The 23,093-nt window shown below is 34.3% G+C and overlaps 1 protein-coding gene across 1 annotated transcript in view; it reads left to right on the top strand.

The window, feature by feature from the left end:
* The window catches only part of LOC131853720 (AP-1 complex subunit gamma-1), a 28,855-nt gene that overhangs the window by 5,377 nt on the left and 385 nt on the right, over nucleotides 1–23,093 (top strand). Inside the window, exons 3-18 of the mRNA XM_059204730.1 lie at nucleotides 1,226–1,367; nucleotides 1,941–2,129; nucleotides 4,369–4,607; nucleotides 6,654–6,730; nucleotides 11,521–11,616; nucleotides 12,035–12,361; nucleotides 12,666–12,884; nucleotides 13,266–13,424; nucleotides 13,850–13,937; nucleotides 14,816–14,963; nucleotides 15,552–15,638; nucleotides 16,317–16,464; nucleotides 16,927–17,031; nucleotides 17,616–17,772; nucleotides 18,218–18,372; nucleotides 22,436–22,528. Coding sequence (XP_059060713.1) covers nucleotides 1,226–1,367; nucleotides 1,941–2,129; nucleotides 4,369–4,607; nucleotides 6,654–6,730; nucleotides 11,521–11,616; nucleotides 12,035–12,361; nucleotides 12,666–12,884; nucleotides 13,266–13,424; nucleotides 13,850–13,937; nucleotides 14,816–14,963; nucleotides 15,552–15,638; nucleotides 16,317–16,464; nucleotides 16,927–17,031; nucleotides 17,616–17,772; nucleotides 18,218–18,372; nucleotides 22,436–22,528 — 2,429 coding nt within the window. The remainder of the gene's footprint in view (nucleotides 1–1,225; nucleotides 1,368–1,940; nucleotides 2,130–4,368; nucleotides 4,608–6,653; nucleotides 6,731–11,520; nucleotides 11,617–12,034; nucleotides 12,362–12,665; nucleotides 12,885–13,265; nucleotides 13,425–13,849; nucleotides 13,938–14,815; nucleotides 14,964–15,551; nucleotides 15,639–16,316; nucleotides 16,465–16,926; nucleotides 17,032–17,615; nucleotides 17,773–18,217; nucleotides 18,373–22,435; nucleotides 22,529–23,093) is intronic.

Below are 23,093 nucleotides of genomic sequence, written 5' to 3'. Positions count from 1 at the left end.
CCTTTGTCCATCGGGATCATAGTAGTAATCAGTCCACACACTAATACACAAGTCGAATAAATGCAGTACTCATTTGTTTATCCAAGGAATTTATAAGAAGTATAAATTCCATTTATTATTTGTATATAATGAATGTACACAATGCTATCTATGAGTATTAGGTATATGCTATATTTTATTTCGAAATATATGTTTATGTTATTAATGCAAAACATACTGGCAATTTCCTGTTTACTTACTATTTTTTTTAAATTCAATTATGTACATAACATGCCGCTACATAGCATTATAGTAATTACTGCTTGCAGGTAAAACTAGGTCATTAGAAAGTGACTAATATACATGTTAATTGTTCAAACTTAGAAATGCTTCAAAATGTATTTCCTAATTATTTTCCAATGCTAACTACTAATAATATAGACTTTGAACTAATACTCTGACGTCTATTTAAAATAACTCTTATTCGATGTATTTTCTTTAACACATTAGTATGTAGTGGCAAAAAGTAACGTATAGTTTTAATTTTTATATTGTTTTAACTTAACCTTCACTTTCACTATAATTTTCGAAACATTTGCACAACATATATTAAAATCATGAAATAATTATCAAATCAAATTTCCAAAAATTATAATTGAATATGTAAAGAAATTTCTTCTTCGAACTATTCTAATGCTCTTTGCCGCTGCTAACCTTTAAATCTTCACCGAACAATAGGAGACGAGTGCAAATGACACTCCAAACCCGCGGAAGGACTTATGGACCGCCTGGAGGCGAACTCTAGTCTTAGGGCACCGCTAGGGGCTCGAACCTTAAAGTCGACTTAATTTTGATACCCGTTAGAAATCGACGGGGCATGGATTGGAGATCTTTATCTAATTTTTAAAATTCATTACCACCCTTTGTACTGTCATAATGTAGTCTATGATACAACCTGCCACAAATACTAAAAGCCTAACGATACCTCACGCATTAAAATCCGCTTAAATGATGTTCTCTCTTATTAAGTAGTTTTAGCTACTGTTTATTAATCAAACTATTTTTTTTCTATGCACAACGCTCTTCTGAAGCGATATTTTTTTTAAATATCGTCACTATTTCCTACGCTTGTATTTCTATAATTTTTAATCTAGTCGCTTAGCTTTAAGTTGCTCACTCAAACAAATGCACTGATCTCTGCTTTCTATGTGTGTGTGCCGTCCGTAAACAGTCGCGCCGGTTTCAGTGCGGATGCCCACGCCTACCCGTCTCCGGGATCTCATTAGACAGATCAGGGCAGCTAGGACCGCTGCTGAAGAACGAAGTGTTGTCAACAAAGAGTGTGCCTACATACGGTCCACGTTCAGAGAAGAAGACAGCGTTTGGAGGTGAGTACTTTCTCTCTCTATGTTTTTAAACATAATGTGAGAAAGAATCTTTCATAAAATTAACAGATTACTAAAATATAAAGTGTTATCATATTATTATATTTCCACGTACCCTCAAATGGGTTGAATCTGAAAATCAGTTTTTATTGCCGGAAGAATCTCTGAGACTGAACTTACGACCTTTTTATGTTGCTGCGGATACTCACATAATTACTCCAACTTAAGTTAATGTTCTGTCGAACTGTATATTGTCCTCATTTATGTAAGTGCAATTGTGTGTAATTTGTATTAAATTAAAGATTTATCTGTCTAAACGATAAAGGAAATTTCATGCGGTTGAAGTCGCAGGTAACTGCTAGTCAATAATATAACAATATTCTTTTCTTTTTCTGATTACTCTAATGCTGTTAGCCGTAGCTTCACCTGACGATAAGGGGCAAGTGCAGATGGCGCTCCAAACCCGCGGAAAGAGTTATGGAGCGGTTAAAGGCCGACTCCAGCCTGACATATAACAATATGTGTATGATTGTAGTATTATTTAATTTAAAAAGTAATAGCTCCATGAACTTGCAGATGTCGCAACATTGCAAAACTGCTTTACATCCACATGCTGGGCTACCCGGCCCATTTCGGGCAGCTGGAGTGTCTCAAGTTGATCGCGAGTCCAAGATTCACGGACAAACGGGTCGGGTACTTGGGCGCCATGTTGCTACTCGATGAACGTCAGGATGTTCACCTTCTCATCACGAATTGTCTGAAAAAGTAAGTGCTTATTTGTAGTTTTATTATTATATTTAACTTTTGAAATATCTGACATATATAAATTTCCGAAACATGCTAAGTCAAGGAAGGTGACTTAGTAATAGGAACTGGTGACTATTGCTGGCAAAGACTTTTAGATCTAATAGTAATCTTTAGTCTGAGGGGTGCCCTCAGTGTTAGAGATTTCAACTTCGGCTCAGACCATCGTACTTTGGATCCCCGTTTGAATTAGACGGGTGATCGATCAGAGATCCTTCAATAGTTTTCCGCCAGCGTATGTATGAAACTTAATGCACAAGGCACTTAACCAAAACTGTAAAACAAACAATAATTTAATTTTAAGACTCGACCCCGATATGGACTGGTAATACAAAGCATGGTTCCGTAGTACTGAACTGAACGCCTATAACTGCCGTAATCCGGGCGTGACCCGCTATGGAACAAAAGATGGCACCTACTTTATGTATTTCTAAAGCTGTAAATGTCATTGTGCCGCCCAGAGCGAGCCTTCGGAACGGTTTGTTTTGTAATACATTTAAGTGTATATTATACTCCCCGTAATAATAGCCTAGGTGCTGGTGACACCTGACATTTTAGGATAAATTTATTGTACACAAGAAAAGTTACAAAATTAAATTCTAGATAGATGTACAAGGGCGAACTTGATGTAAATATATATATAACAATGATAACGATGTTATACGATAGGGTTTTTGACTAGAATTGAGATACATACGTGTACAATTTACATGAGTTTAATAGGATTTATGTAATAAAGTGAATTATTATTGTTATTTCCTATAATCTACCGATGACATTGATTATATCTTTTCCTACACTAACTATATAGCACAATTAAGAAATGGCTTAAAAGCGTAACAAACATAAAGTACACTTTCGTGAATATACACTGCAAAACATGAAATTTGTTAATTTAATATATATTGGAATAGCAAACAAGCTGGCAGTCCTAATAAAAGTAGTAAAAGGTCAAACTGAATGGCACAGATTAGAATTCGTTTAGAAGCAACTATGCCACGGACAGACAAACTTATAACAATTGAAGTCGCGGGTTACAGAAAGTCGATTGTTAAACACTGAAACTCCGTTATCAGCGGCAAGTAATAAATGCATAAGATACCTGCTTTTCGTGAATAGCAACAGCGAGGAGTAAACATAAAATGTAAGACTTTAACATAAATTAACCGATAAACTCGTACACTTGACATATTTATCGGTACTACTTCGCAATTAGCGATTCACTAATTTTAGTGTTTCGAATACTCGTATAAGTTGCAAAACTAAGTAACTGTAGAGAACTGTTTGCTACCTCATATAAAATCCCTTTAATTTTATAGTTGTATTTTTTTTGTTCAGATATTTTTATTACTTGTTACTTTTAGTAGTAAAATATTGCATTAATTTTTTTTAACTTCGAATAACCTCACATTTTGTCATTTATTGTCACAATCAGTACTTTCACTTGAGTAGTTTGGACTAAAATTAAAGTATTGGAACTTCTATTAAAAGTTCGTGCATAAATCCACAAATATTCTAACCACGCTTTTTTATAATCTTCCTAATATCATAGAGGCGAAAGTATGTGTGCATGGTTGGATGGATGGATGTTTGTTTTGTTACTCTTTCACGCAAATACTATTGAAGGTATTTAGATGAAATTTTACATTTACTTAACTCAACTTATAATTTAACCCATACATCAGATTAACACATAGGCTATAATTGAAAAATAAATTATATAAATTGGGCTAAATATAATGATAGTAAGTGTTGTTCAGTATATTACATAACTGATTTCAAAAAGATTTTTCTTATTATTCACATAAACAATCAGATTTTTCTTAATTAGACTGTTTCGGAGTACTTGCATCATTGTAATTTTTTCACTAAAGCATATAAACTTAACACTATAAACATAAATAGCACACGTCGAAAATTTCCTATACAGTATTTAATTGAAAATAAAATATGTCTATGGATGCATGGATATATATAATATTAAGCATATGTCTATTGAATTTACTTATATTATTTATGGTGTTACGTGCGTCATCTGCTCCTCTCAGATCTTTACATTCGTTCCCAAGGACACTTGGAAAAGATCGCTTAGAGATACGTCTTTTGTACTAGTTTACTTAAATCGTCCATATTATTACGTTGCCATATTCGTTGCAATAAAGGTATAATTAAATTAATAACATACATATTTCTTACACAGTGACCTCAACAGCAACACGCAATTCGTAGTCGGACTAGCATTATGCACTCTAGGAGCAATTGCGTCCCCTGAAATGGCGCGAGATTTAGCCTCAGAAGTGGAGCGTCTAATTAAATCACCAAACGCATATATCAAGAAGAAAGCGGCCTTGTGCGCGTTCCGAATCATAAGAAGAGTACCCGATCTTATGGAAATGTTTCTACCAGCCACGAGAAGCTTATTGACGGAGAAAAATCATGGTAAGTTTCTGTCAATATTAATATTACTTAATTAATAATTTTTATATTACTGGAAAGCCTATCTGATAACACTCATGCGGTGCCATATCTGAGGACTAAGATAGGCCTTGATACCCTATAATTTATTTCACCTTTTTAATCCGAAACAAAGATTTACAAATCAAGCTGCTTAGTATCAAAAACTGTTAATACAGAGCTACCCATCATTATCTGCTTCTTCCTTATCCCATTGATTTGGGATCGGCGTAATGTTTTCTCTCCCATTCATCCCTGTTCGCAGTCATCTCTTTATTTACTCCCCATTTTTGCCATATCATCTTTCAAACAGTCCACCCATCTCTTTTTCGGCCTTCTTCTGCCCTTCTAACCATCCACATTCATATGTAACCCCTTCCTTAAAATATTCTCTTCAACCTCTCCGACATCGGCGCCACGTTCACTACTACTACACTACTTCTAATGTATTTTTCTTTATCTTATCAAAATAAAGGTAAAGGCATCTTCTGTAAAAATAATCATAAAAGTAACTTGATTTGTCTGTATACAATTGTATATAACTTTTCTATTATCAGTAAAGGCACCATAGAGACATTAGGACCGGCAATTATATGTAGGTACATTTTTAGTATAATGCGTGTTTTAGTCTTTTAACCTGTGCCTTGCGTGACACACTCATTTCTATCGCATAACAAAGTTATTACAGCCCCGTCAATTGTATTATATTTATATATATATTCTGTAATATGTGCCTATACTTGTAATATTTCTGTCAACACTTAAGTCCCTTCCATTAGTACCTCTGCAGATAACATAGATTAATGTTAGTCTATGTCACGAATCCACGTCAAATATACACGTTACTAATAAGCCATATAGCACACTATCCAATAAACTTACTAATGCACAATAAATAGTACAATTATTACATCTGTGTACTCACATACTATAATAAACAAATAATTCATCAACATTTTATATTACTAATAGTTGTTATTGTACCAAATTCGAAACTAGAAATCTTTATGAAAACTAAGTACCATATATAACTTGCCTTTCTATAGGTAAAAGTTTTCTCAATATTGATTCAGTATATGTGAGATTACCATCTACAACCTCACAAACTTTACCTCTTTGTAATAAATGAATAAATAACCCTGCACAATTGCCACAGTTGTATCTAGTCCCACGGTAAGCAGAGCTAGTATTATGGGTACTAGACAACTGATATAAATACTTAGATACTTTTTTTAAATACATACATAATATACATAGAATACCTTTACATATTTATAATATTAGTAGATTAAAGGTAAAATGTTATGTGAACTGACTTACACAATTATTACAAATTTTCGTCACCATTCTCTCAAAACATGTAGCCTATACTGGAAGGTGTAATGATTTTATTGATTTATTCTTATCTAATCTATACATCAGGAGTTTGACTATGTAACACTTGCAATTGTATTTTTATGGTAAACAGAAATAAAATTAATGTTTAATATTATTAATGTATGATATTTATAGATATTAGTAGTATGGTTTGTTACTGCAACTGCTAAATGTTACATAATGATGACACATATTCCTTAAGGGACCTCGTTGGTCTAGCGGTTTAGCACATCGCCTTACCTCCGGTGGTCAGGGTTTCTATTGCTGAGACGGTACAAATATTTGTATTCATGAATATGATTGTTTGTATTAGTCTGGGTGTTTTCTATGTATATTATGTATGTATTTAAGAAAAAAATCTCTATGTCTTTACATTAGTTGTCTAGTACCTATAACACGAGCTGTGCTTGGCTTGAAAATATAGTGCGAATTGTACTGGGATATTATTATTATTATATTACTACCAACCTCCACGGTGCCCTGACATATATAGTTATCGCATGCAGATGCCAATATATTCAATATATCTTATTATTATTAAAAAAATAATGAAAGAGTTAGCACACAACTTTATACAGAGTCTTAAGTTAGAATAATAAATTAAATAAAATAAATTGTAGTCCAATAAATATATAATTTATCTTATGTCAACAGGTGTCCTTATCACGGGCGTGACACTCATCACCGAGATGTGTGAAAACAGTCCCGACACACTCAATCACTTCAAGAAGGTGAGTACTCCATCACGTTACAGTTCAAAAAATATCTCTGTGCATTAAGTGCTATGGTTCATTTTGGTGAACAAGATTTTCTAGGTTATGTATGATTAAACTGATTGCGTACGATAAGATTTTTAACAACTAATATGGTTTTCGTAGTGTACATAGAATACACAGTACGTGTAATGAATTGTCTGTTTATAAAGAGAAATATTACATTTATATATTTTTTCATAAAAACGATAATACTGTCTTTCTCTATCAAGCTCTTTTCCTCATTTGAAAGAATCTGATTACACTCCTAAAATGCATTTAGAAGTAGCTTTGATTTTTTTTTAATGAAAAATGATAAGTATTTGAATATTAACAATATTTACCAACGCCAAATGCCGAACGAACTAGTTATAAATATTCATAACCTAAGAATTACATATGTTTACAGCTACAAACAATTTAGTAACACCCTGTACATTATTTTTTTTTATCAGCATATTAAATAAAAATACGCATATAATGTCCTTATATTCATGAAGTCCTAAGAGATCTAAGAGACATCGCTATGGGTGTTATAATGCAGAAATGCAGGTAGCATTTCAATTTTATGCTGACATGCAAAACATTGCACGCAATTGACATGCAAAATTGCAATCATATTGTAACATTTTGCATTATTACCTATCATAATAGATCAGTATGGACATCATTCGATAAATGCGTCCTTTATTTTTCGCATGTGAATTTTTAAATCAATGAATTGCCAGCCGTGGCCAGCTCTAGTTATGGTATAATTATAGACACGAATAATTGGTGACTCATATTTCTACATGTAAATTATAAGTCGAAACAGATTCGTACACATCTTGATAACGTTGCCATCGACCAGTCGGCGAGTCGGGCAATGACCTCGTAGACGAAAATGTTGCCATGTAAAAAAAATGTTTACATATTGGATATTTACAATCTTAATACGTCACTATAAAGCTAGGAATTGTCAACATGAATGTTTTTTTTTATCGATGATAATGGAATAATACACCCGGCGAGGCGTCAGTAGAGGGTGATAAAATGATCGTGAAGTCAGGTCAGTTAGCCCATCTTGCCAAATGGCAATTTAACATATATATATATGATAATGTACATTGTATTGGCCTTCAGTTTAGAAAAAAAAAAGTTAGCGTCAAAGGCTAAACCGAAAGCCTGAGACTAACTACTTTTATGCAGTAGCGCAGTAGATATTAGATGATCTATTTGTTAACTAAAACGATCACACGATTTCACTGTCTATATGAAAGTTTGTAATGAAAGTAAGTTCAAAAACGACAATGAGTGCCGAACATCACCATAACGCCCTTAAAGGTGTGAAACAGGAAAATTCTCGTCTGAAACTGTTTTGTACAAATAATGCAATATAAATTATCTATTTATGAAACAATTTCCAAATGATTTTAATGTGTGGGTATTTTACGTGTCCATATATGAGATTATACGACCACGGTTATAGTCTGAACATAAATTTAATTAATATATATTCAATATAAACTACTTCTACTATTAATTTAATATAAATCAACATACAGAATATTATTTTATAATATTTTCTATATTAATTCTATACAGTACATATACGCGTAGAGTCGTAGACCCATGTAACAATATTCCGCGATGGAGTTTTTCGATAATCATTGTGTTTACATTTCTTATTTGTAGAGTAATGTTAAGTTTTGTTTCTTTTAAGAAATTACTCATATCAACTGTACTATTGTAATAATTGCACCATGAGATAGAGATTGTCTATATGTTAATTACTAGCTGTGCCCGCGGTTTCACCCGCATAAAATTTGTAACCGGTGTTATTCTGATGTAGACGCTATATTACTGTAAAGTTTCATAAATCCGTTCAGTAGTTTTTGCGTGAAAGAGTAACAAGCATCCTTTCTTCATACTCACAAACATTCAGATATATAATATTAGTAAGATTCTCCTAAACCTTATAATAGTATATCGAAACAACTTTAACGTCGTCGCCCTTTTAATTAATACTTTAGTAGTTTTTATCTTTTAATTCACAATACGTAGGCGTAATAAGATAGCAATAAATTGGTGAAACTATTTATTTATATTAATTAATCCGGAATCTGCATAGGGTTATAATTTATGAAGACTTCAACACAGATGACTTGTAGTCACCTTCTGACCCCTCACGCAAAAAGAGGGGTGTTAAATGTTTGACGGTCTATGTATTTGTGTACCTAGCCGTATCGAGTTCCTAAACGAACAGGCCGATTATGATGCGATTTTTATATTTGAAAGCAAACGTGATTGGTACGGATGTTCGCTATGATTTATTATACCTTATTTTTTCGGAGGTTAATTATTTCTTAAGGTATTTTAAGGTGTTATTTTTATTTAGGGTTTCACTCATGTAAATTTACGTGCATTGAATTACTTGTATTATTAAATTACTCTAATTATTTTAATAAGAGATTTTGATTTGTAGTAGTTATTAGTTTGATAACAATAAAAAAAATATTTTACGCAAAATTATCACTGTCATGTTTAATTTTTTCAAGGAAGGAAATCATCTTATCTGAAAGTAAACAAATTGATCCGTTCAAACGTGATCACAAATAATCGTCTTAATGTGTAATAAAAAATATTATTATTTCAACCTTTTATAAAGTTATTTACTTTCAACAATGTTAATGCACTATATTTTAAGTCGTATGATGTATAGTATATACATATAAAAACAACTCGAAAACTAATTATTTGTTTGTGTTGTCCCGTAGGAGAGCGGACAGCGCGAGGTAATCACATACCGCTGATCCAAGCACTTTATTATGCAGCCTGTTAACATTGTGTATATCTCGTATAGAATCTAAACAACATTACTGTGGATATTATGTTACTTTTAAGAAGTAATTGAAGTTTGCCACAGAATCGTAGGATTTTGTAATTCCTACTCAACGTATAAAAAAACACAAAAGTTTACGTTATTACTAAAAGTTTTATTTGTACTATGTCTATATACACACTAAAGGATTTATTTATTTAGGAACTTAGTGTCTTTGGATATGTAACTATATAATTTTATGTAATATTTGTAAACTAATTAAATAGTTCAAAGTAATGTTGTACTTGTAATTACGTATATTTATTTAACACAGTAATGAAACTAGAATGGATAATAAAATTTGATTTTCTGACCGCGTATGATGTCAACAGACTGCAAACGAGCATGAATGTAATGTAATGTGTTGGTTATACATTATTTATGTATAATATATTCGAGTGATTTTATAACAATCTCATACCCATAATGCATAAAAAACTATACAAATAGTCATATATTTAGTAATAGAAGAAAGGAAAGATACGGTATCCGATAATTGAGTATGGACCTACAAAAATAACTATAGACACCGCTCCTGTTTGACATAAGTTCGTCACAGTCTACGATAGAAGTACATGTATAGAGAGTCTAGTATCATTCGAACTCCTATAAATAATATAATTTGTTGAAGTCGATTGCCTTATACTCTGTCACTTATCTCGGCAAATAAAATAAATTTAAATAATGCAATTCAGTTTATAACTCCAATTGTGACACAGATTTGATTATGTATGGACAATTTAACAGTTTGTATTTGCAACTATAACAATTGTTAGTGTCATAAATCCCCAAAGCCTTTTTCAGTTACTGATATATAAAAATTTATCATATCTTTCCCATTTTTAAAGCAATATTTAAATGAAATTACTATTATGCTTTAGTTTATAAAGTCGAAAATTCTGTAATATGACTGTATTATGTGTATGAGATTTAGTGGTAACATTATTGGGGAGGTACGCAACACTCAGACTTAATTTATCATCTGAGTAGTAATAGTGCAGTATGTTTAGCGTGATATAGCACTTGGATTTCATACAATTGTCTTAGGTAGATAGTTCTATCATTTCCCAAAATTTCACACGAACTTAACTATTGTATGAACAGTTCACGAGGTTGAATAAGCACATTCTGTGACTAATCCGAGGTGGGGTTGCAAGCAGTTTTATTTTTATTTCACATTATATATACAGTGTTAGTTTTACAAGTATGGCAAGGCAAAAGTCATGTAGATTACTCATGAAACTGAACCTGAAAATAAGAAGAAAAGTGAAAATTTTAAATAAATTTTGAACTGCCAGAGATAAAAAAGTCTCACTTATTTAAGCCTCTTTGTAAGCTGTTTTGGTTGCACCCAGCATATAAGGCAGTGAAATTACAGGATGAGAGGCATGTCATCTTAGACTATTGGAATGACGGTACATGTAATGTTTTGGCGACGGTTGTTGCTTATCATGCCGTCAGCTTGTTTGCCATTACGAAAAAAAATACTATAAATTTATTATATTATACAGAGTTGTTATTATTATTGTATATGTATTAAAAAGTATATTTTTTTATTTTCACTTTACTTTTACAGGAAACTTGTTCAGTATCATGAATTCTATCACTGGCTTTTGGCTTAGTTTATACCCCTTATAACTAGCCCTGTATACCTTTTGAATTATCTTAAATATCATGTAATTGCTGTTGTATTCTTATCTGTTATATCGCCTTATAGGTTCATATTAAAAAGTATATAGAAAGTAAATTGAAATGCATATGTGCCTGAGGTTATTGTACAGTTGAGACGTTTATATTTCTCTATTATTTTTCTTTTGGCTTTGCAAATATATTTTGTGTGTGCATTTGGGCAACGTTTAACGAAATTTGTAATTTGTTGCGGTGCTTTAAAACAACATTTTGCTTGTAGATCGTTCCGAATTTGGTGAGAATATTGAAAAACCTTATACTGGCTGGATATTCGCCAGAGCATGACGTCAGCGGTGTATCCGATCCTTTCCTACAGGTAATAAATATTTTAATATAATGATTTTTTTAATGAATTCTATAAAATAAATAAATAAATCATAACTCTATTCTATTTATAAATATCGTATTTAATCAAGTTTAAGAGACCAGTTTATTTGTTATTTATGTCTCATTTTATAAATTGAACAGCTTTATCCCACATCATTCTGTGATTTGCGCTAGGTGTAATATACAATATCTTCTTGCATGGATAAAGCAGTAAATATCAAAAATACATATTATTAAAGCAAAGACATCAATTCATCAGTGCATATCCTTTTGGGGTAGGCCTAGATATTTTGATTCATATATCACTACCTAATTCGTAATCTCTAGATTTATCAGTCTATTCATACACACTCTCCAAATAAGTCTCTGCCGTTTCCACTAGTAAAAAATCTTATTCTGCATTCCAGGTGAAAATCCTTCGTCTCCTGAGAATACTAGGCAAGAATGATGCGGAAGCATCAGAAGCTATGAACGACATTCTCGCTCAAGTCGCTACCAACACGGAGACGAGTAAAAACGTTGGCAACACAATATTGTACGAAACTGTACTCTCCATCATGGACATTAAGTCTGAAAGTAGTTTGCGGGTGTTGGCCATTAATATTCTCGGCCGATTTCTGCTAAACAATGATAAAAATATAAGATACGTGGCACTGAATACTCTACTACGGACGGTGCACGTGGACACATCGGCCGTACAGAGGCATAGGACCACTATATTGGAATGTCTCAAGGTAAATAATATTTATAAAATAATCATTAAGGACTTATAAACATCATTCTCTTTCTCCCAAAATTTCTTTGCGTTTACATAAAAAAAATACACTACGTTACGGTCTTGAGTTTACTTTTACTGGCTCTACTTTTAGAACTCACGATCTTTTGTAGTCTGGTTAATAAACCACGGATATTATTATGTATTTTGATATTTATTTTTATTTAGAACATCAACAGACAATGCTACGTTATAAAGCTAGGAAATATTTGAAAAAAAATTATATTTCTTAACATAATTCATTCACTCATGTCATTTACCAGGACCCGGACGTGTCGATCCGGCGGCGAGCCATGGAGCTGTCGTTCGCGCTGGTGAACGGTCAGAACATCCGCAGCATGATGAAGGAACTGCTCACATTCTTGGAGCGGTCGGACGCGGAGTTCAAAGCGCACTGTTCCAGCGCCATGGTCCTCGCTGCAGAGAGATACGCTCCGTCCAACAAGTGGCATCTAGACACGCTATTCCGGGTATTCCTGAAGGTATAGTTTCGTTAATTTTTATATTTTTTTAAACTTCAAAGCGCAAATAAAGGTGCACAAACAATGGTAGACTTAACATTTGTGACATTCTCCCAATCAACCATAAGGCGAACATGTATGATACAGAGACAGGAGATGGACTGTTCTAACAACAAAATGATCGGGTGATATTGACAGTCCATATTTTTTTCTTCCTAATAATGTCGGAAAAAGATTGGATATTAATTGCCATGGATAGACAGGATTGGCAGAGGATGACGCTTTTACACATGAACCACATAACAAGAAAAAAGAAATAAACCAGAAATATTACAAATATATGTGATATGTGAAAGAATAAAGCTATAATAATAATAAAAAAACTGATAAATTTGTCCACAGGCGGGCAACTATCTCCGAGACGATACGGTGTCGTCCACCATCCAAATAGTATCGTCAGCACCGATGGAACGGCAGGCGTACGCTAGCATGCGCCTATGGACCGCGCTCGAACGGTCTGCAGTCTCCGGAGACGCCACTGAGAAACAACCACTCGTGCAGGTAAAGTAAATCAAATCTACTGTCAAGTCTGAACTTAGTAACAACCCCAACTATCGTTCCCCCACCCAATTCAATCTGGGATTGAAATTACGACACCCTGAGCCAAGATTCGAATCTCCTAGCGGTGCCTTTAGACTAAAGTCGTCTGTCGTCCATAGCCATTCAATGCACAGCTGGCCATGAGTCCTTTCAGCCGCTCCATGAGTCCTTCCGCGGGTTAGGAATGCATCTGCACTCAGTTATGTGGTGTAATATCGGGGGTGTTACTGCTGTATATTGTGTATTTATGAAAATTTAAGTGTAATAAGATAAATTATTAGTTTTAATAATTAGTTTAAGAATATTAGTGCCGCTTGGATCTAAACAAGGCCATGCCCGATTTTTAGATGCAAGTTCACCCTACTATTTAATTTTTATTATTACAGGTTGCCGCATGGACGATTGGAGAGTATGGAGATTTACTGGTATCAGAGGCCAGTAATGCCATATCAATGGTCGACGAAGATGGCGTCGGTATGTATTAATAAACCCAACGCATTCTGCATTGCGTTGTCTGGCCATAAATTCTGTTATCTGTATGGTTACGATAAAAAATATGACGTTTAAATTTCAAACATTGATTCTCATGAATGATTATCTATTTCATCATCATAACTTCAACATATTTCTGATACTCTACAAAAGTAAACCCCATATCTCATAAAGTTTGCACAATTTACATAACCATAATAAATGAAATGACACTAGATGATTAGATGTACGGTAATCAAATAAAGTTACGGTAGGTTTTAATAAACTATTTTAGTTGTCATTCATTATACTTGTTAGTTACCATTAAATACGATAAAAAATATTATATTTAAATTTAGAACATTCATTTTTACAGGAATATTATTTTCTATTATTTTTTTCTTCTCAATCTATGCTTTAGTAATTGTTCTGGTATCAAAGTTACAAAATATACAGATTATATAATGCTACTGACATGTAATACTTATATGAGCACAATGTACTATGCTGAGTGTTCAGAAGAATGTTAATATTTGTGATTAAGGTTAATCCCTTATTAAGGAACACATTCTCCTATGTAGTGTAATGAACATAGAGTAATTGGTATTAGTCTGTGGTAAACAGTAATCTACTCTGTATTGTTTTACTCTTCAATAAATAAACACATTCACTAGATACTGGTTTAATTTGTAATAGTAATAAATTGAAAGGTATATTTAATTTTGTTGTTGTTTCTATTCTATATTTATATAGTATTGAATTTTAAAAAATCGGATACCGAAAACAGTATTCTTATAATAGTATTAAAGTATATAGATATTTAGCCATATGTAATATATATGTATTAATGTTTTGATATCTAACGAACCTGTGCATTTCAGATGACTTCACTCGTCCATCTGAGGAGTATGTGATTGACATATACCAGAAGTTGCTTTGGTCTACCCAACTATCCATCACCACCAAGGAGTACTTGCTGCTGTCACTCGCCAAGCTCTCCACCAGATTCACCACGCAACCCAGTCAAGAGTAAGTACACAAACAATATTATTATAAGTATGCTTAATGCTTAAGTCGGGGGGGAAAGGGTGTCATTAGTAATGTGGACTGATGACCCCATTGCTAGCAATACACTATGTCAGGTTGATTCGTGAACCCTCCTGAAAACAATCGTGATAAATTCCTGGTGAATTTGTTATGATAGGCTAACTAACTTGACCTCATCATTCAACTTATCAACTTGACTTGAGCTGAGCTGAACTTGAGCTCATCTTATCAACTTCCATTGGTGCCCCGCAAGCGTAAACCGTTAACGCAGGCGGGCGCACCTTTTTATTATCATACATAAAAAAATGATCAAATGAAATGTTTTGTAACTTCTTTATATTTGCTAAACAATAGCTTCATATACTATTTCAATTCAAGATACGTATTTAGAATGATGTCCCAATACCCAGACTCTTCTATTTGTAATTGTAACTTTAAAGCGTTACAATAGACACAAATTCTTGTTTCATTGTGCCTGCAACTTGAGCAGAATGCAACAATGTAGTCTGAACTTGAAAATGTGTCATGTAAGTAAGAGTGAATTTAATGTGTTCCTATTTTATTTTCCAGCAAAATTCGCGTAATCATAGATACATTTGGATCTCATATCCACATAGAATTACAACAGCGAGGAGTAGAGCTTTCACAATTGTACAGGTAAGTTATTGACGTAAGTTATATAAACTGTTATTGCTAATATTAAATTAGCAATAACAGTCTATTCTATTATATTTTATTCTATTCATCATAATAACCTAGGACTGTTCCCACCGCTAAAGCTAATCCTACACAGAACTTATACTGTGATCATGATGTAGTATATGATTGCACTAAAGACCCAATAGAAACATTGATATATGTTCTTTTTTATTCACTGCATAACGAAACAAAGAGTGTTCGATAAAGAGACTAATAATTTACTTTTACACGACTATTATAAATATATACAAAAGTAAAATTTATTCTTTCACTTGTTTTCTCTGATATTCTAATTTAGTTACTCATTTTTCTACACTGATTCGGTTGAAATATTCTTGATTAAACCTAGGTACATTTGAAATGAAATGAAGTGAAAAAACTCCTTATTGTTCCTCTCGCACAAAAAAAAATACATTATGAAAAACAGCAGCAACAAATATAAAAAACATAATTTCAATAAGATACAGACGTAACAACGGGTGGCCTTATCGCTAAATAGCGATTTCTTCCAAGCAACTCTAGGCGACAAGTCATTTGATATCTAATTTTGAGGAACAACGACTAGACTGTATGCGCTATTGTCTGACACTTATTAAAAAGAGACATGTGTATGTATTATATTTTAAAAAAATGTAGGCAGCACGCACACCTGCGACCCGCGCTGCTGGAGCGAATGCCAGCATTGGAAGCACCGGGCCCCACGGGACGAGAAGACGACTCCGAACCCGGACATATCAGCCCCACCAGTCTCCCCGGCAGCCCCACGCGCCCCGTGCCTGATCAGGTAAAAATTACTGTCCCCATGTCTAGTGCACCATTTTCGCTAATCCAATCATCCGTTGCTTGTACCACGCAATCTTGGTAATCTAACCCAGGCGTCAGGTCACGTAGAAACCCGTTGCAAATCCTTCCGTAAAAAAGTAAAGAGTAAGAGTTTATTTTTAATATTTCATTCGTCAACTCTAACCGTTACCATTTTGACCGTAATTCCGAGGTTAGGTTTTTATTGTGTTATAGCAGACTGAATATGATAGTGTTGTAATAAAGATGAATGAAATGTTGACCCAACGAAGATATTTTTATTTAATACTAGCTGTACCTGTACCCGCGGTTTTACCAGCGGGAAATTGGTACCATATGTTTTATTCTGATGTAACTTTCGCGTTATATTATTAGTAAGATATATATTAGCGATATTAATTTGTATATATGGTTATTATAATGATAATGGTGTTTATACTTTAAGGATGCGCTGTTAGATCTTATCATAGGCTCCGAGTCTTTGACGAACGGCGACGTGGAGCACACGCCCGCGCAAGCGGCGCCCACAAACAACAACACCAGCAGCAACGTATGTATATACAGTGTGTTACATTAACAGATAAGATTAGATTAAGAACAAGAACAGTTTAATAAAAAAGAAAAGATTTAAGGGACTTGTTTTTAAGTAGCGCATATTAACTAAAAAATTTATAGTGAAATTTTATCATTTTTTTCTGCTAAACTAAAGGATTTCATAGATTATTTGATTGATAATGGAATGTACCTCCTGAGCTAACTGTTTACGCTAGCGGGACTTCAGTGGAGGATGGTATGATAAGAATGAGATGGTATGGTCAGTTAGAAAATTATTAAATTCTCTAGGAATTTTTAACGATGGAAACTGCATAGAGTCAACCTGATTTGGTAAATTGCTAGCAATAGGGTAATTAGCCCAAATTACGAACAAACCCTTCTCCCCTTCTCTATATATGTACCAACAATGAATCTATGTATTTAATAGTTGTCTAGTGTCCATATCACAAGCTCAGCTTAACTTGGGACTAGGTGACGGTGCGTGAATTGTCCTAAGTGTAAGTAAGTAAGTCCTAGTGATATTATATTATTGTTTTAGCATAACAACGTTGAACAATTGTTAAAATTATTGGTCGTTAGGACATCCTGGACTTACTAAGCGGTTTAGACCTGTCATCGCCTGCGCCTGCGCCTGCGCCTGCAGTCAGCATCGCCAACAATAACGCGCCACCGCCCGCCGCCAGTCTGCTTCTCGACGGACTCTTCTCAGCGCACCAACCAGAGCAGATACCACAAGGTACCGCCACATCTACCTTGTTGAACTCGATTCGTGGCAATTTACGCCCTAAACTATATATTAATACGTGAATCAAAAACTTTGTTCCACTTTTAACGAAAATCGAGTATGAAATTTCATACACTTATTGTTTATATAGAAGAGGAGAACAGAATGATAATAGTTTTTTTTTAATATGAATGTTCTACTCTCCTACATACATTAAATCAATAAAAAAACATTACACAACACCATGTATTTGATACACACGCACGCATATATACTCTTTTCTTTTCTGTATCTATCTCTAATCTATCGCTCATCTTTCTGATAAGCTATATTATTGTAATGTTTCATCAAAGTCAGTTCAGTAGTTTTGTGTGAAAGAGTAACAAACATCCATCCATACTAACAAACTTTCGCGTATACTAACGATTAGTAAGATTTCTGTGTATATTGACATCAGATCTCCCGTCGGTGCTGGCACTGGACAAGAACGGTCTCCGCATCTCGCTGGGAGTACAGCGGGCGGCCGGCGGCGACGCAGCGTTAACGATGCGTGCCGCCAACAGCACCGGCTCCACGCTCACAGACTTCCTCTTCCAGGCTGCAGTGCCTAGGGTAAGTAGTCTTCATAGTCATCAGCCCACTGCAGTCCACTGTTGGACATAGGCCTTTCTCACGTTACGCCATTGGGCACAATCTTCAGCATTTCTTATCCAGTTATTACCCGAAACTCTACGTATGTCGTCGCTCCACCTAGCTGCGGTGCGTCTTACACTATGATTGCCAATTCGCGGTCTCCAATTTAAAATACGTCTACTCAAGCGAGAATCGGTTCTGCGACGGATATGACAAGCCCACTGCCACTTCAACAAATACTAAGAGCTATGTCGGTGACCTTAGTTCTCTGGCGAATTACTTCGTTTCGAATTTGATCCCTCAGAGAAATTACTTCTTTCCTTAGCTCCTTGAGCGACTTTGAGTTTAAAAATATTGAATATAATTTATGTCAGTAGTCTAGTTCAAAGACTAGATGGCGCTGTGTGAATTGTCCTAATATATTACTATTGTTATATAACATACTCTTGTATTTGGGATCGTTCAAGTATTACGTAAGCAGATTTATTACAATTATTTACCCCCCCATCCCCCTTGTCAGCAAAAGTAAGCAAAGCTCTTACCCCCTACCCCCATGCTTACGTAAACATTTTGCAATTAATGTATTGTTTTTTTAAATATTGTAATTATTAGGTTATAATTATAATTTTAAAAATAAGAAAATAGATTTAGGATGTAGAGATTTTACTGATATGGTATTCAACATAGAGTAACAAAATTATTATAATCTTACGAACATAACAAACTTATGTTCAATTTTTGGTACACATATTAAATTCAAATTAACAGTCTTCAGTCCATGAAACCCGAATCCATGATTCTAAGTTTTCGATGACATTGGATTGCTTGGATTGCTGCTCAGTGTTGTAAGTCTGCTCACTTTCATCCGATTTTGGAATGTCTACGTCGTTCTCATCGAGCCATTCAACATCATGGTGCTCTAAATTTTGAATAATGCACATCAGTTCATTAGCACGACGAGCAGCGACTCTTACAGGTCTAACTTTCCTATCAGTGTGCGTGTTTACTTTTTTATGGATCTTCTCGATGTGACGATTTAGTGACTTGACGGAAGCATGATAAAGACCACACGTTTTGCATGTTCGACTTGATAGCCTCAATTTTACCGTTGGACAAAAATAATCGTAGGGCATTTGCAGGAAATCTTTGAGTGAAGCATTTAAGCGTAGAGCTAAATTGATTGAAAGATTAAGAAATTGTCCTCCTTCATCCAAAACCAAGTCATTAACTGTTTGTTTTACTTTTACAGGTGGTGGAAGAAACCTGTTGTCTAGTAATCTAAATAGGCCACTTCTTGGATGACAGCATTCTGTATTTTTACATTTTACAATTTGAAGCAAGTATTGGCTTTCACGTACATGTTCTGAATACCATTTAATGTCTGGAAAATCAGGAAGATCTTGTTCACCTGCCTCAACATATTTTGCAGTAACATTATAGCCATCAATTTCCATTGAACTCCATACTTCAGCTAATACATTTCCTGCGAATTCGAAATTAGATCTTTCTAAATGTTCATCAATTGTAACGCCACGTTCATCCAAATGAGACCCAAAATGGTCATGAGGCAAAATTAAACCAGCCAGTTCCCGACTAAGAGGAGCCATTCTGCGCTCTACTCTGTTATACGCACTTCTTCCAGGAGCATTGGTAGCTAAAAACAATGCATCGAGATTATGTCGCTTAAAGTGTTGTATAGCAAACCCTATGACTTTTTGATAACGCGGATTTTCATCTGGCCCTCCATCAACCGTCATGATTACCACTGGTTTTACTAGTCCATTGTCAGTTTTAGCTAATGGTCGAAACTCTTCAAGTTCGAGAGGCGTCTCGAAATCCTGAGCATGAGTATTAGCAGTAGATGAACTATGCTTTCCACTTCGAATAGCGATATATGTTGGTCCAGAATATCCAACGGCTTGCGGTTGTCCAAGCATACTGGAAGTGATTTTGATACCAGCATAAACAGATGGTATTAATTTATGACGCTCAGCGATTACCCAATCGTGATCAGGCAATTTGATTCTATATTCCATGTGCATTAGAAGAGGTGCTTGCTTATTTGCCGCAATTACGCCAATAGGGACTCGAGCTTTATCATCTTGAGATATGAAAAATACTTGATCTGGTCGAAGTATGGATGCTATGTTCTCTAAATAATGAATTGATGTTTCAGCGAACTTGCTATCTAAGTGGCTCTTGTGATGATCAGTTTGAGCCCGAATGAGCTTAACAGGGACTGTCGATACATGTCTTCGTCCCTCAGCAGAATCAGATTTTCTGGGAATCAAACGAAGATATGTCCCACTGCGACTAATATCAAATCCTATTTTACGTAATTCTTGTGTGAGTTCGTCAAGAGTTTTTACGCTGCGTATAGATTCCGTTCGTCTTCTATCATCTGCTGCACTCCCAAATAAAGCTATATCCGCAATTGTTTTCAATAGTGATGGTTGATTGCTTTCAAGATTAGGACGTCCCACTGAATCCCTCAGAGATAGTCTTTTTTTTATTTCTGGATTTTCATGACAAATATCTTCTAACTTTCTTTTCATACCATCCCTGTGTTTCTTCTGGGCAACTGCGTTTTGAACCTTCCTGTTTAAAGACTGTTTTGCTGTTTTTATTTCGTCGCGCAACTTAACGATCTGTTTATCAACTTCAGCACGGCTTGGCATAGTATCTCTGGCAGAAAACAAAGCATTCAGATTTTTTTCGAGTAAAGCAATCTTATTTTTCATAGCTTCCTGAGAAGGTTTTGCTCTCTGTTTATCTGCATTTTCATTATTTTCGCATTGCTGTTGTGATTCATTACCGGGTTTTATTTTATCTTCTTCCTGTTTTTTGATATTTGAAGCTGGCTGTATAATTTGTGTTTTTTCTGCAGGTTTACAGGTAGTCGTTGCCTAAAAATAAAAACTTTCTATTAATTTTCTTATTAAGCTGCATAAATATAAAGTATGAAATAAAAAACAGCATTTAAAGATTATTTAAAGACCTATGGCTTTAAATAATCTAATCGAATCGAACCCATCACATACAGAAAATTAACACCCTGTATTTTGTGACCAATTGACGGAATCAATCATAAGAAATAAATCTATACAATGAACATTACCTCTATACTTCGAGATAGGCCATAATATTTTCTAATCATAAAACGTCTAAATTATTGTTACAAAATGTAAAAAGAAACTTCTTGGCAACTTTTAATATTTCTAGTACTCAAAGGTACGTAAAATGATTTCGTCACTCACCTTAGAAAAAAAATGTAGTAGATTGGCTTTATTCTTAGTCGCCGCTTGCAATTCTTCTTCAATTCTCTTAGATACAATAATATCTAGTTCATTGTCGGACTTTGCTTGTAATTTATAATTTCGCCACACTTCGTTAACTAATTTTTGTACATTTTGTACTTTCGTACTTGTATGAGATTTCTTAAAACTTTCAAACAATTTTTGGTATAACTTGGATTTGTCTATTTGAAACGACATCTTATTTAAACATTAAACTTTGGCTAATGGAATCAACAGTAACACGAATGTTAACTTGCTTTGCTATGCTTACAATACGTCTACTCGCTATAGGATCCAAACGAAACAATACACTGACAGAGGAAATTTAGACAAGTGAATAGCGCGCGGTAATTCCCCTACTCGGTTCTAAAGCGAGTGCCTAACCGTATGCATTATTTGCGGGAATCCCCGAAAATGCGTTTCGATTTCAAGCAAAGACAATGTAAGGTTGCCATTCGGTAAAAAAATAAAAATACTACCTATGACGTAATCATCATCTAGACTCCCCTGCCCCCATGTCACCCAAAATAAGCAAATCAATAACCCCCCCGCCCCCCTATAGTGCTTACGTAATACTTGAACGGCCCCTTTAGTGGCGTAGGCATTACGTGTTTTACTTATTAGCCTAACCTACTGTCCATATACCCTTCAATTGAACCATTCTAGCAATCTATGAATGTAATAGCGTATATAAAGATATAGGCACTGAAAGTACCAATGATTATTATTGACAATTATTATTGCAGACTTTCCGATTAGACATGATGTCACCGTCAGCTACCGTGCTACCACCGCAGGGCGAAATCACACAAGTGTTGAAAATCAACAATCCCACAAGAGTAAGTTACATTTTACTTTATACTTAATAAAAAAAATTAATCGACACTTATCATAATTACGTACACTGTTGATGTAGTATATTTTGTTTACGTTTATCATGCACTGCCAACAATTATTCTATGCACCACCTATGGTTGACTGGTAGAAAATGCCGCATTGTGTTAAGTACGCTAAATGTACTGTACTATATATTGTATTGTGTACATTAAAGTTAAATAAATAAATAATAGAAAACTGATCTCTTATTCATAAGAACATTAAACATTTCATACTAATAAATGATTGAACTTATTGGTCCTTTTTGTTTGTTTGTTTGAGTAGTAATAGGTTTGTATATATAGATATTTTTTACAAAAACGAAGCTTATGTAAATATATAACAGAACATGTATGTGTTTAAATTAGCAAAATATCTGATTCAACTGTACTTTTATTGGATACTACAGCTTTGACTACACAGAATGGTCTTGATAATATGTTTTTGGAAAAGGCTTCCTCAAGGGTCTGCAACGTGCATGTGACCCCTAGTGTTTCAGGCGTCCATAGGCTAAGGTAACGGTTCATA

The sequence above is a fragment of the Achroia grisella genome, unplaced genomic scaffold, assembly GCF_030625045.1.
Source record: "Achroia grisella isolate CSIRO2021 unplaced genomic scaffold, CSIRO_AGI_Agris_v1 utg905, whole genome shotgun sequence".
In the NCBI taxonomy this organism is placed as follows: domain Eukaryota; kingdom Metazoa; phylum Arthropoda; class Insecta; order Lepidoptera; family Pyralidae; genus Achroia; species Achroia grisella.
This window is presented reverse-complemented; position numbering and strand designations above follow the sequence as displayed.